At 30.5% G+C, this 13,650-nt stretch overlaps 1 protein-coding gene across 1 annotated transcript in view; it reads right to left on the bottom strand.

Annotated features, from left to right (window-relative positions):
- Positions 1-1,045: 1,045 nt before the first annotated feature.
- Positions 1,046-13,650, bottom strand: part of LOC127719646 (piRNA biogenesis protein EXD1-like) — a 154,825-nt gene continuing 142,220 nt past the window's right edge. Inside the window, exons 3-6 of the mRNA XM_052225870.1 lie at positions 11,626-11,687; positions 10,667-10,789; positions 2,759-2,880; positions 1,046-1,921 (exon numbers count right to left, since the gene is read on the bottom strand). Of these exons, the coding sequence (XP_052081830.1) occupies positions 1,150-1,921; positions 2,759-2,880; positions 10,667-10,789; positions 11,626-11,687 (1,079 nt within the window). The 3' untranslated portion in view covers positions 1,046-1,149. The remainder of the gene's footprint in view (positions 1,922-2,758; positions 2,881-10,666; positions 10,790-11,625; positions 11,688-13,650) is intronic.

Raw genomic sequence — 13,650 nt, forward strand, 5'->3', positions numbered from 1 at the left:
ACTTTCACATTATTTCTTTTTTGCTTTTTTGTAATTAAAAGAGTATTGGGTTTCAGTGCTTTTCATACATAATAATTTGAAGTAAAAATATATCGTTATTTGTATCTAATCCTTACTGATTTAGTAATAAGTCAACATAGATACATTACGAAGACCGAAAAAATATATATAAAAATTATGACGGTAAAGGATAATGCTGAATGTTTCCTACACATTAGTGGAAAGATTTATTGTGAAGCTTCTTTCGGGGCTTCTTTTGGTCATTTTTATTAATTTAAAATTGAAAAAAAAACGAAAATCTCATTATTGCCTAAATTTCCTACCTACCATATACATGCCTTTATAAGAATACCAAAACCTTGTTGAAAAATATTCCTTATCAACTTCACAAATAATACATAATAGTCATTGTAAAATATTAACCTTAACTGTTTAGTCAATTTGTGGTAATATCCTTTTGGAGTGGCTCGGTACCTATACATCCCGCCATTGTGTTATTGTGCTATGGTCATTTTTTGTACTCTTGTTTTTCATTTTTGCTTAAGTGCTTTGTCTATATGCCATTTTGTTTTTCCTTGTTGACATATATGTTTGTTTTTATAGTGATTATGATTATAACAAAATGTTGACTGCTGTACCCCTATTTTTGACATTTTTTTCTATTATATCTGTTTGTTTTGTTCACACATTGTTGTCAATTAAATGGAATTTTATGCGACTATCATACAAGTGAGAGGTTTAGCTAGCTGTAAAACCAGGTTTAATCAACCATTTTCCACATAAGGAAATGCCTGTACCAAGTCAGGAATATGACAGTTGTTTTTCATTCTTTTGATGTGTTTGAACTTTTGATTTTGCCATTCGATAAGGGACTTTCCATTTTGAATTTTCCTTGGAGTATTTTTTTATTTTACTTTTTAGTGATCTATTCATTTACAAATTTTTATTAATACATAACTCTGTCCATTCATTCATTCAAAATTTTATTCATTTCGTTATTTGATACATATATGAATAATATTCGAAATATTTGAGGACTGTTCTTGTGTCACTTCTAAGAATTATATAAATATTACTACATGTACTACTTAATATTGCATTTTCCTGTCATGATATCACTTAAGCCTTAAATGTGAAACAGCGTTTATATCAAGCTGAATATTTCCCCTTTCCGAACGTTTTGTCCAAATTAACGATGTGTCTTTTTGCTTTCGTTTGTATTCTATCCGGTACATTGTTACTGCAATTATACTTAAGCCTTTTATATTTACCCTCTGGTATTTTATAGCTCCTCCCGCTAATGTCTAATCGTTTAATTTCAAAATCTATGTCCGCTTCAAGCATTTGCCAATAAAGGGATAAATGTACGGGATCGATGTTTTTGTCATTTTTGCTCCTTGGTCGAATATTCCGCAATGCATCCTTCTCATATTGCGTAAGAACGTAAATTTGTGTAGTCCTGCGGTATTTGTGAACCATGTCAGCTAGAAATATTGTTTCTAAGGCTTTCTTAAGACGTTTTGCTTCTTCCTGTATATCTTTATCTGGAAGATGCTGATAAGCCCATAGATATCCATATGATTGCCCTTTCGGAAGAAAACCTTTGCCTTCTGTAGACAGTTGATCACTTAATTCTTTCAGTCGTGTCTTGATCGATTCTCTCTTCAGTTGACTGATAAATGGAGACATGACTTCTGGAACATATCTGGCATTCTGTATTGCTTTTATTTCATCCTCATCCGTTATGTCTTGGAACCTTTTATCTTTTTCATATTTTTTTTCAATGTCTTTTAAGACAGATTCCACTATTCCATCAACCCTTGTTCGCCTTCTTTGTGACGCAGCTTCATCTATATGGTAGTTGATCTCATCTTGAACTCTCTCCTTATAATTAGTTAACAATTTGTTCTCTTCCAGGATTCTAAAAAAAATAGAAAATATATTGCGTTAAAAAGGGGTTTGATCTCATTCGGGCAAAGTTTACCATATCTTGTGTTTGCTGTCCATTTAGGTATCTTTTAGTCATTAATCTTTTTACGTAGTCAGGTACTTTTATATTTCGGTTACTGCGTTACTGATAAAGGACTTTCTATTCCAGAAAGCGCTGCGGACGCAATTCATAAAGTGATATTTTTATCTTGTAGCGATTACACTTGATGCCTTAGAATACTAGCCATACACGATTTCAAATGCAAAAGAAATATTATTAACAGTACAATATAAACACGAAAATATTTGTCGTTGTTGTTTGTTTCTGAAAAGGAAAGACAAAATATTAAGTAATGAAACAAACAAAACCTTCGGACAGCGAAAACATTATAGAAGAGGATGAACAAAATACATGATGTTATAATGTAATTCTTACAAAGTAAAGATTAGGATTATCTTAAATATTCTTGCTTTTGATTGCCGAAAATATACAATTAAAATGTCGAAAATCAAATAAAAACAAAAGAAAGCTAGTAAAATCAAATACAATCATACATTTGCGGAATGAATATTGGGATCTATATCCGAAATAATTAGGCAACAAAATTTGCATTCTATTTGACAAAAGGATGTTTATTTTATAGTGGTCATTAATCTAAGTCGAACATGATTAGCAATTCAATGCACTTATTGGAAGCTTGTATTTACCATCAATTATAATAACTGCAAAGTAAGCTTTGATGGTGGCAAATGGACGGCAGGGAAATTATACCATTAACATATATATCATTTTATTAAAAAAAAAAATAATTAAAAACCATGTGACCACCTTTTCTGATTAAGATACACTGTAGGTATTAAGGCTGTGACGTCATTACTAGCGTATTCAATCATCTCAGCTGTTAGAGGTCTCCTAGCCCACAATTCTCCATCTTCCTTCTTCAATTTCACCTAAAATATAGAAAGAGCACTTTTTAAATCTTTTTTCATCAATCATTAAAACTGTCTTAACTGATGGGAAGTAGTACTAAATATAATGCAATCTACCATACCAATTGTACTGCCCTAGATGCGTATTTCGACAATAGTGTGACCTTAGTGTTGATCGAAACTACATTTTTCGAATATCCAAAACTTAATAGAAACGTTGAAGACCTGGTATAACCAAAAGTGACATAGCATATACGTATACAAACAACAACAACTATACTTTATTTTAAGAGGGTTTCACAGTTAGCTATATAACTAATCTTCCCTGAGGCTACACATTATAGAAAAGTATAAATAAAAAATCGTTGAAAATCGACAATATAAACATATACATGACATACATTAGTAGAAAAGTACAATGATCAATGTTCAATAAAACTGCATAAAATGTTTAGAAAAAAAACATGATCAAGTAATTAATATTTTATATTTTTTTCAATTTGTTGATTTCAATAAATGATCTGTTAATTTGTTTTTGAAAGACTTAACATATGTTATACTTCGAGAAATGATACAGGCAAATTGTTTCACAAAGATTGTCCAGAATACATATTCGATTTCCTGAACCATTTGATTTTTTGTTTAGGGAGTATGAGATTTCCTTGAACAGCATTTCTCAAGGGTATGGATACTGTCTGAAACATAATAAAAACTTGCTAGTAAGATATGACGGGGCATCTTTTTTGATGCACTTACATTTCATCATACACTTGTGATTTTTTTATTCCCTGTTCAACTCTCATCTACTTTTTAAAGTGTTTCAATAAGGATTCAGAAGGAGCGAAAGGGTCTGTAACTAGTATTATTCTACAGATCCTTTTCCACATGTGGCGCCAGTCGTGTTGCTCATGTTCGTACAAACCCGGTAATAAGTCTAATTCGGTAGGTCACATTCGGGAAAAAGGGGATTGTAGTTACGACAATTGGAACATATCCGTCGTCATCTGTGAAACGAATATTCCATAACGGTCTACCAATTCGTGATGGCGTCTGTAAAATTTACGAAGGAACGATTTTAATTTCAACACTTGGAACTCTTGGTTTAATAGCTTCCTTGTGAGCAGCAAACTTCTATCAAGAAATTAATGATAGGAAATACAAGCCCTGGAATATTGTATCAACTGGGAGATATATAGTCCGTATGCAGGTGCTACTGGAATGTTGCTACATAGAAAACCTCACAATTGGGAAGCTGAAATCATCTATTTTGTCGTAAAAGTTGCTTTTTTCAACCGACTCTCATTGTCAATATCTAGATGTAAGTCAAGATATGAGGCAGACTTAACTGTAGCTGTTGTATCCTTTATCTCAAGTTCGATGCGTTCATCGTAGTCACCAAATTTTGAACTATTTTGTGAGAGAACATCATCTTTAAAGCGCAATGGGAAGTTAAAGGATACTGCTAACTTCTTTTCTTTCTTCCTAAAATTTTAACCATCATAATAATATCTACTGGAGTTTAGACTAAGAAATTTTTTAATCTTTAATAGTAGATATAGCCTCGATGACAGATTTGAGCAGATCAAATCAATTTGGTTTGTCCAAGTGCAAGAAAGGTCAATTTTAACAACTAAGAGACTTTCATTTGTGGAAGGTTGTATAATTTGATTGTTAATAGTTAAGCATCTCCCACTGTAGTGTGGAATTGCCTTTTGCTTTGTTCTAATAATCATATATTTTGCTTTATTTTTATTTGTAAGCATATTGTTATCATTGCACCATTTCTCAACGCAACGCAACTCTTCTTTTACCTTTGACTGCATAGTTTGATAACAATTTCTAGAAAGATGGAAAAGTGTATCATTAGTTTATAAGTCAGTGCAACCATTTTTCATATAGATAGGAAGGTCATTTATGTATAAAATAAACAGACGAGGCCCTAATATGGAGCCTTTTGGGACACCATACTTAATATAAAGGTTTTTAGAATGAGCATTACCAATTTGTACTTGTTGAGTTCTTTCATTCAAAAAGGATTTGAAAAAAGATTCAGCAGCATTATCAAATCCAAAAATTTCAAGTTTTTATAGAGAATATCATTAACTGTTACATCGAAAGCTTTCTTGAAATTTAATAGGTCTGCTAAGTTGCTGTTTTCATCATTCATGTCCCGCACCCATTTATCTATGATATTGATAAGGACAGTGTGACAAGAGTGAGTTTGTCTAAACCCTAACTGTGCTGGGTGCAAAAGATTCAGTCTTTTTAAATAGTCATACAAATATTTTGAAACATGCCTTACTAAAAGTTTTGATGAAACAGGAAGTACATAAATTGTTCTGTAAATTGTTGCCATGAATTTGTCCTCAGCTCTAAAAACGGGGATTAGTCTTGCATTCTTTAGAAAAGTGGGCAAAGTACCTGACCAGTGTATCTATTATTCTGTTAAAAATGAAAGTTTTAGATGAAGCTATGAAAGGAGCACTTATTTTCATTTTTTTTTGTCCTATGTTATCAGATTCAGAGGATTTATTAATGTCAAGTTTGATAATTTCGCTAGATAGATTATTTTTTGTGACTAGCGGAATTGAGAATTTTACTTGTTTCAAATTAGAAAATTTCTTTTGTAAACATATTTAAGTTAATTTTGCATAATTATGATTATTGCTAACAGATCTATCAGTTCCTAGGTTTTCAACACATGATGTAAACAATTTATTAAAAACATTACAGATTTCATTGACATTTTTGGTTCTAACACCATCTTCATTTAGAAGCTCATATGGTTTTTCTTGCAGGTACGGGTTTAGACTGTAGATACATTTCCACAAATCTTTTGATGCTTTTGAATTGTTTACCATCTTTGAATAAATATTTCTCTTAGATTCATTAATCATGTGTTTGATCCTCTTTCGCCAAAATGTAAACTCGGACTACATTTCTAGTTTATGGTAATTCCCTCACATTTTCCTGGTATATATAGTTTCAGTTGTGAACCATTTAAGTTGTCTGTCTCTTTTAACTCTATTAATAACAATAGGTGCATGTTTATCTAGAACTCCGTTAAATATGTCATACCACATCTGAATACATGAACATGTATTTTGATGACTTTCATGTTCAGTTTAGCTAAATCACTTAAAATACTGTCTCTGTAAGAAATGGTCGTAAGAATATCTATTTTTAATACGATTGGCAATTTTTTTTTATTCTTTATGTAGTCAAACCCAGTCAACGAATCAGACCTATGTTTCAGAAGTTAGATACATTGCCTACTGAAAATGATTTCCCAGGGTTTTTTCAATAAAAAATACCAGTAGATCTTTTTAAGCAAGCTTACGCACAAGTTTTTTATATGAAGTGATGCCTTCAGAAAAAGCTTGTACCAAGTCAGGAATATGACAGTTGTTCTTCACAAGTTGGTTGATAACGTTTGATTTTGTCAGATTTTATAGACTTCCCTTTTTTGAATGTATAACCTTGGAGTTTGGTAGTTTTGTTATACTTTTTTTCCATATGCAAATCTGGTATTTTAAAGCGAAGTATAATAAAATCAAATATCACAAATCACGTAGCAATTGAACCTCAACCTCTATTGCACTTCATTAATTTGACTGATCACCGAAGGAACACCATCTGTGCTCGACAGGTGCTACAAGTCGAACAAGAACTCCATACACTTCCAAAACACTTGCATTAATCGTTTTTTTTTTAGGTTTTTGTTGCTGTTTTGTGGACTTTTCGTTTCTTTTTGCCATGGTGTTGTCTGTTATCTTTGCATTATTGTTTTTGATAACCTAATATGTAATTTGTTCCACGGTTATTTTTTCCAATTTCCTTTTATCTTTCTGATGATGACTAAAGATATCTAATACAAGAACAAAGTTCCAATGTCCCCCTCATTGTACATATTTTATCTATAAAAAGACAGTAATTGAAAAAAAAGCATTGTTTTCTTTAAAACTTATTATAAATATCTAGCGCTAAATATAATACAATTATTCATATAAGGGATATAACTCTTTTAGAAAGATTTGATTGTCATTTATTATCAAGTTTGTCCTAGACATTGCTGACATAAAATCTTTGATATAAAATATAATTTGACTACAATAATTAAAGAAATGTAGGCCTGAGAGTTGCAATGCTATTTTTTCATACACCTAATTTTTCTAAGGGGCATAACTCTTTCAAAAATAGTTGATGAGCATTGATTTTCGATCTAGTCCGAGACGCTGCACTGATCGTTCACATCATAAATTCTCTAGATTCTGCAGAGGCCAATTTTTGTTAAATTATGTCTAAATTGTGTCTTATCCTAACATTCTGAAAAGTATCAATAATGTCAGATTTGGTCTACATATATTCTTAACATTCTGATTTTATGAACAAATTCTAAACATTTTTAACTTATCTTAAAAAAATTCTTAACAATCTGAATTTGTTTTAATAGATGCTTAACATTCTGATTTTGTCCTAACATATTCTTATCAGTCTGAACTTTTATCTCAACAAATTCTAAACACTCTTAAATTGTCTTAACAAATGTTTAATATCATGAACTTGTCTAGATATTTTTTATACTGTGTCAAAAATGTATATTGAATACATTTTGTTTTCGATATTTTACTATGCTGTGTTAGTTGATATATTGAAATAAATCTATCATCAATTTGGTATCATGAAACTAAGTTTTAACGACCTATCGTCTAAGTGGAAACAGGTTGCGAATAACATTTTGCAGCTTTAATATGACACAACCGGTTTGTTCAACAGCATACAGGAAAAAGATTTTACTTTAAGGATGTTGTTTTTGACTTTTTGTCAGATTTTCGGAATCCTCTAATTTTATCCATGTAGTGCCAATAAAAAATTTGTCCGCTAACCCCTACTTTTCTTTTCATTATTTTATAATATATAGTTTAAAACTCCATTTTTGAAAATCTTATGAAATCTTTGTTATTTTTTCATTGTTTTTTGAAAGAAAAAAGGTGTCAATGTTAAATGTATAAAAAATCTAGAGAGAATCATTCCCCGCCAAATTTACAGTTGATTGTATCTCAGAAACAAGGACACGAACCTTTCAATTTTTCTAATTAATAAGTTCTTTTATTTATATTCCATCAATTTATAATACTCTTTTAAAACGCTTGTTATTTTGAAAAAAAAGGAGCGAACATCCTTAAATCTACGTTTTATTCATTTTTTTTTATTATTTTTCATTTGAAACAATTTTTTCGCCTTCTTTTTGATACAAATGATTTTATAATAAAGCAATTTATTAAAAACAAACTATATAAACAATTTTTTAAACTATCTCATTTTTAATATGATATATACAAATGTAAAAACGTACATGATTTTTTAACTAAACATACGTTTAATGGTGAATCTCCAACAGCGTATTTAAATATAAATTTCAAATGTATCATGAATCATAAATTTACTACACAAAATATGATTTAATATCGTTTTGATGAAGTTAGTATAGAATTTGCCCAATGAAAGATTATAATACTTCTTTTTAATTAGTCTTTTAACTTAAATGATAATGCATGTCTCTTCCACCCATTGCATGCAAAGCATAACCGTTTATATTATTAAGTAGTTTCACAATAACACCTCATATATCATGTATATGCATTTGATCTTATGATGCTATTTTAATTATTCTATTTATTTCTGTACAGAAAAAAACGTTACGAGCACAGTTAAATTTGTTTATCAAATAATGCAGGTTCAAATAACTGTAATGTAGAAGTTTTAACTAAATGCATGCATAATAATTCAATAATTTTCTTAACATTACAATTGTTTGAAACTCATTTCATATGACTTTAAGATCTGCCTAATCTGTAAATTATTAGCGGTTCTTTTTCCTTATGTGTCGTTTCACAAAATCGTTTATTTAAACAAATGTTAAAATATATTTGAGAAGACATAGCCAAAAAGCATTCGGATAAAATAAAGTACTTGAAAGAAGACTCAATCTTATTAAAATATAATATCAGTGACATTAAAAGCCATAAGATTACATGTAATGTGTAAAACTGTTTTCTTATTATTGGCTGTTCATATGTTACACATACGTTGTTTATCTAATGAACTGTGTTGATCATAAGAATGTGTTATATAAAATATTCATTAAAAATTGTATGTACAATGCACCAATGAAAAGAATACGGAAGAAAACAGTTCTTTACCAAACTTTGCATGTTTTGGTACAGAGAATGTAAATGAGAAATTAAGGAGACTGTAATCAACCAATGTTCAAATCGACAGAGAAGAGACAAACCAAAAAACTGAGGGAATCGATTAAACTCTAAAAGGAGCGCGACCGGTAACGTCGACAGGGGTAAGTGTATTTTGTTATGCATGGATCAGCTGCATTGAGAATTCACTCATAGTAAAATTGTCAAAATCGGGAATAGAGCACAGTTATCATAATTACAGGTACTGATATCTAAGGATCTAATATAGAAATATGAAGACAGTGTTAAGACAAATTTTGAAAATGTATATTTTTCAGAATGTTGAGACAAAATTTATACAAATTCAGTTTAAAGATTGGTTGTTTCAGAATTTAGGGACTTTGAGGTGTTATCGTTGATTTATGTCATTTTTTTCTGCTGCAGATCAATTTTCTATTAGATTAAGTAATACCTAAAATTCATTTCAATTGCTTAATTTATTTTGTTTGAAATGTCTAGATTTGATTTCGGGTCACTTCATTTTTAACAATAGAAGAAAGATGTCTCATATTTAAGTACTTTTAAGTATTAATCAGACTTATACACAATCGTAACAGACATTCCCATAAACATTACGGTAAGAAATTGTAAAATCAGGTTTCAAAATCACAACACACGATAACCTATAAATCAAGGTTATATCATATGAGTAGATAACACTGTACCATAAAAAGAGAATGTACAGTCTTTATTTCTGCAGATATTACTGAAAAAAATGTTTGCATATGCAGGTGCATTTTTTTAAATCCTCGCCGGATTAATAATCACTACAACATTTCTATATAAACACATTATTATCAATCAAACAAAATGTCTTTATCATATATATTAAGTAACTGCAAAAAATCTTATTTCGGTATTGTGTGTCTTTTGTCGTTATGTTAGATGTTAGATGTATTGCTGATGGGTGAAGCCATTTTCATCTCAGTTTGACAATGGCTCCAATGTTACATCACTGTCTCTTCAGATTATGCGAATGTTGGACATAGGTCTGTTCCAAGTCAGGATCCTGTAATTAAGGGTTTGTCATTGGCTGTTTTCTTAAATATTTGTTTTTAGTTTATCATTTTGTCATAAAAAAGACGTTGGATTTCGTGTTTTACTTGATTTACGTTTTGTTTTCTAGGGGTCTTTTGTAGCTGTATAAACGACATGGATTTAGCTCATTTTAAAGGCCATGCGGTGACATATAAATGCTTAGATCTACGTCCTTTTGAATCATGTGGATAGTTGTCTCATTGAAAATCATACCACATCGTCTACTTTTTATATTTTATATTTTGGCGATTAAGTTTGGCCTTTTTTATATCATATTTCAATACCCTTAATAAGGCATTAACATTACTATATATATTTTGTCGAACAGTATTCAGAAATGCACTTGATGGTAATGATATCTGATATGTGAAATGTAAAATATAAACTTGATTATCTTGATCATAATTAATTATTTCGGCAGTATTTTGCGTAAATTCTATTTTGTTTTGTCTGTTCTCTTCCTGATATTCTTATTGCTTTTTCTTTTACTTCTTATTTGTTTGTCCAAGCATACAAACCTTGAATATGTCTTTCTGATCTAGTGGTTTTGCTTTGTCACTGTACATTTGACATACATCGCTTAATTTCAAAGCAGTAGGTAATCTCCGTCCTTTATTTTCCTCAATTATACAATTAGCCACCTGAAATACAAATCAATTACTAAGAATGTTGTACCCCAGGAATAGATAACCTTGGCTGTATTTGGCAAATATTTAGGAACTGTTGGTCCTCAATGCTCTTCAAATTCTTACTTTATTTCCTTTCTTTATTTAGAGCAGCACTGATTAGTCTTTTGTAAACGAAACGCGTGTCTGGCGTACACAATTATAAGGCTGATATCTTTGATGACATGTTACCAGAAACATGTATCGCTAACTCGCTTACTCAAATGCGTTGCTTTGGTTTAGTTATCTGTTGTGTAATCTGTGTACTATTGTTATGCAAGACATACAAAACTCAAAACATGGTAAACTTTATACTAAAAACATTATCAATAAACTGCTGATGATATGAATTATTTATTCACCACGGAATATATTTGAAACACCATATTTGTCGTGGTTAAATTCATGTCAGATGTCAGATGTCTTATGAAAATAAAAAGATGTTGTATGATTGCCAATGAAACAACTCTCAACAAGAGACTCAATGACACAGAAATTAACAACTATAGGTCTCCGTATGGCCTTCAACAATGAGCAACGCCCATACCACATAGTCAGCTATAAAAGTTTAAAATTAAAACAAAATTCATACATATTTGCAAGTGCTTCATCTTGTCTTATATTACCGCAAGATGAAGTTGTTTTCTGTGGTCTCGATGGTCTACTGTTTCGATGTTATAAATTCGAATTTCGGCAGAGTAAAACAAAAAAAAAACTCTTGAAAAGTTTTAGTTTTAGAACAAACATGACTGTAATATCAACTTCTAAACGTTAAACAATTCATCATGCATTAAATGATTTTGTATACGTACCTGTGTGTCGAACACATTTTTCAGCTTAATTCCAAACTGGTGGTATAATGCAGCACTGTCACCTGCGCACGAGTGTATAACCTAAATATAAAAAGAGTGTCATATCTTAAGATATCAAAATTATGACGTTATTCCGTCATTTAATGATGATTATGCTAAAATAAAATTAAAACCATTAGTGGACGACATAATAGATCATTTAATTACGAGATTATTATTGTTTTTAGCAAAAAAACATACCTTACATTACTTATACCGTAACAGTAATGTTTGCTGGTTAAAGTTGTTTTGATTTACAATTGCAATAAGCATCAAAATATGTAAATATAATGTTGAGACAAACCAAAGAAAGAACAATACAATATGTGACGGATACTGTTATTGCTAAGGTAACATGTTTGTTTCTTTTATATTATCGCGTATTTCTTGATTGAAGTGGACCTTAACTTTTTGCCGAGTATATAAGAACTCATTTAAGACGTCCGAAACAGCCTGATAATTTTGTAATCCAGACGCGCGGTTTGTTTTCATGAGACTCATCAGGGTCGTGCGAATCAATAAGGTTTGAAGGCCAAAGCCAATTGGAGATCATTGAAAATCCTAATTCCAAAAACGTATTTTTTTTCCAAAAACGGCTGATGTTATCTATGAGTGGGTAAAAAATCCTTTGCATTTCCGCCAATTTAAAGTATAGTAAACAATAAATTTATAGAAACGATCGATCAATATATCTGCATATCAATAATGAAGTACACAACACCCTAAAAGGTTCGATAAACTAATGTTTTGATAAACTCACGTTCATACACATTTAACATTGAATGTATTACTATATAAATATAAATTACTTAAAATCTACCGAGAATTTAAATTTTTTTGGCTTCAAATATTTATAAAAGCAGATTGAAGAAATAATGTTTTGCTTTTAACAGTCAAATAGTCCAATTCCGTCAACATAGCCTTACACATCACTGATGTGTTATTGGCTTGCATTTTAACAAGTCAATAGTTCAACTCATTTAAATCTTTATCTGTCCAACCTTTTATTTAACCTTTAGTGGAGATGGGTTGAGCATGTGTTAAGCGTGTGGTCAAGCATGTTCTTCATTAAAAAGAAAGGAGTTTCAACATTGAAAAATGAAATAAGGAAGATAACAGGAATAACCATTTCGTTGGCTAATACAGCTCACCAAAACAAATTCTTTTACAGGTAAAACGATGAATTACATATTATTAACCTATACCATTGTACGATTGGCCATGTCTGTTTATTCATATTAATATTTATGTTTATATCGGGTAACTTGACCGTCGGCAGTGTTCGGATGTAATTTCAATGGATAACAATTTGGCGTCTGGTCTAAAATACGCACATAATAATGATACATTATAGCGTGTTCATGCATTGTTTATCTTTTCTGTTGTACTTTTTAAAATTTGGATATACGTTTAAGTATACTATAAATCCAATATGAGAAATTGGGTCATTTCGTGAGCATGAATTTGAAAGCTTACGTCTATTTTACACGAAACGTACATGTGCAGGACACCACTGATTCCTTTTAAACTCCTTATACAGTATACGTCATCAACCACTTCAACTGTTTATAATGAATAGTAACGAATGTTATTAACAAATCAATTCAGAGGAGCATATTGGACATTAATAGTTATCAGGTTTATTATAATTACTGATAATAAAAATTAACAATTATGCAAACATACTGTAATAAGAAAAATGTAGAATGAAAAAGAAATACGTTTTGATTGTTCTTTTACCTTTGTTGGCTTGTTAGATTGTAAAATATCTTTGAGCTTCCCATTCTCGAATAAATCTTCGTTTGATGCAATATCAAAAAGATAAACTTTGTCGTCCACAGTTCCGACCTGTAACAGAGTCAAAGGACCATCTTTTCCCAAGTTAATGCCCTCAGCATCCAACGCTATAAAGTCACACTTAGATAAAAGATCAACGATACGCAAACATCTATCTGTTTCTGTAACTATTTCTACATTATCATTGGA

The sequence above is a fragment of the Mytilus californianus genome, unplaced genomic scaffold (genome assembly GCF_021869535.1).
Source record: "Mytilus californianus isolate M0D057914Y unplaced genomic scaffold, xbMytCali1.0.p SCAF_11, whole genome shotgun sequence".
Classification (NCBI taxonomy): Eukaryota; Metazoa; Mollusca; class Bivalvia; order Mytilida; family Mytilidae; genus Mytilus; species Mytilus californianus.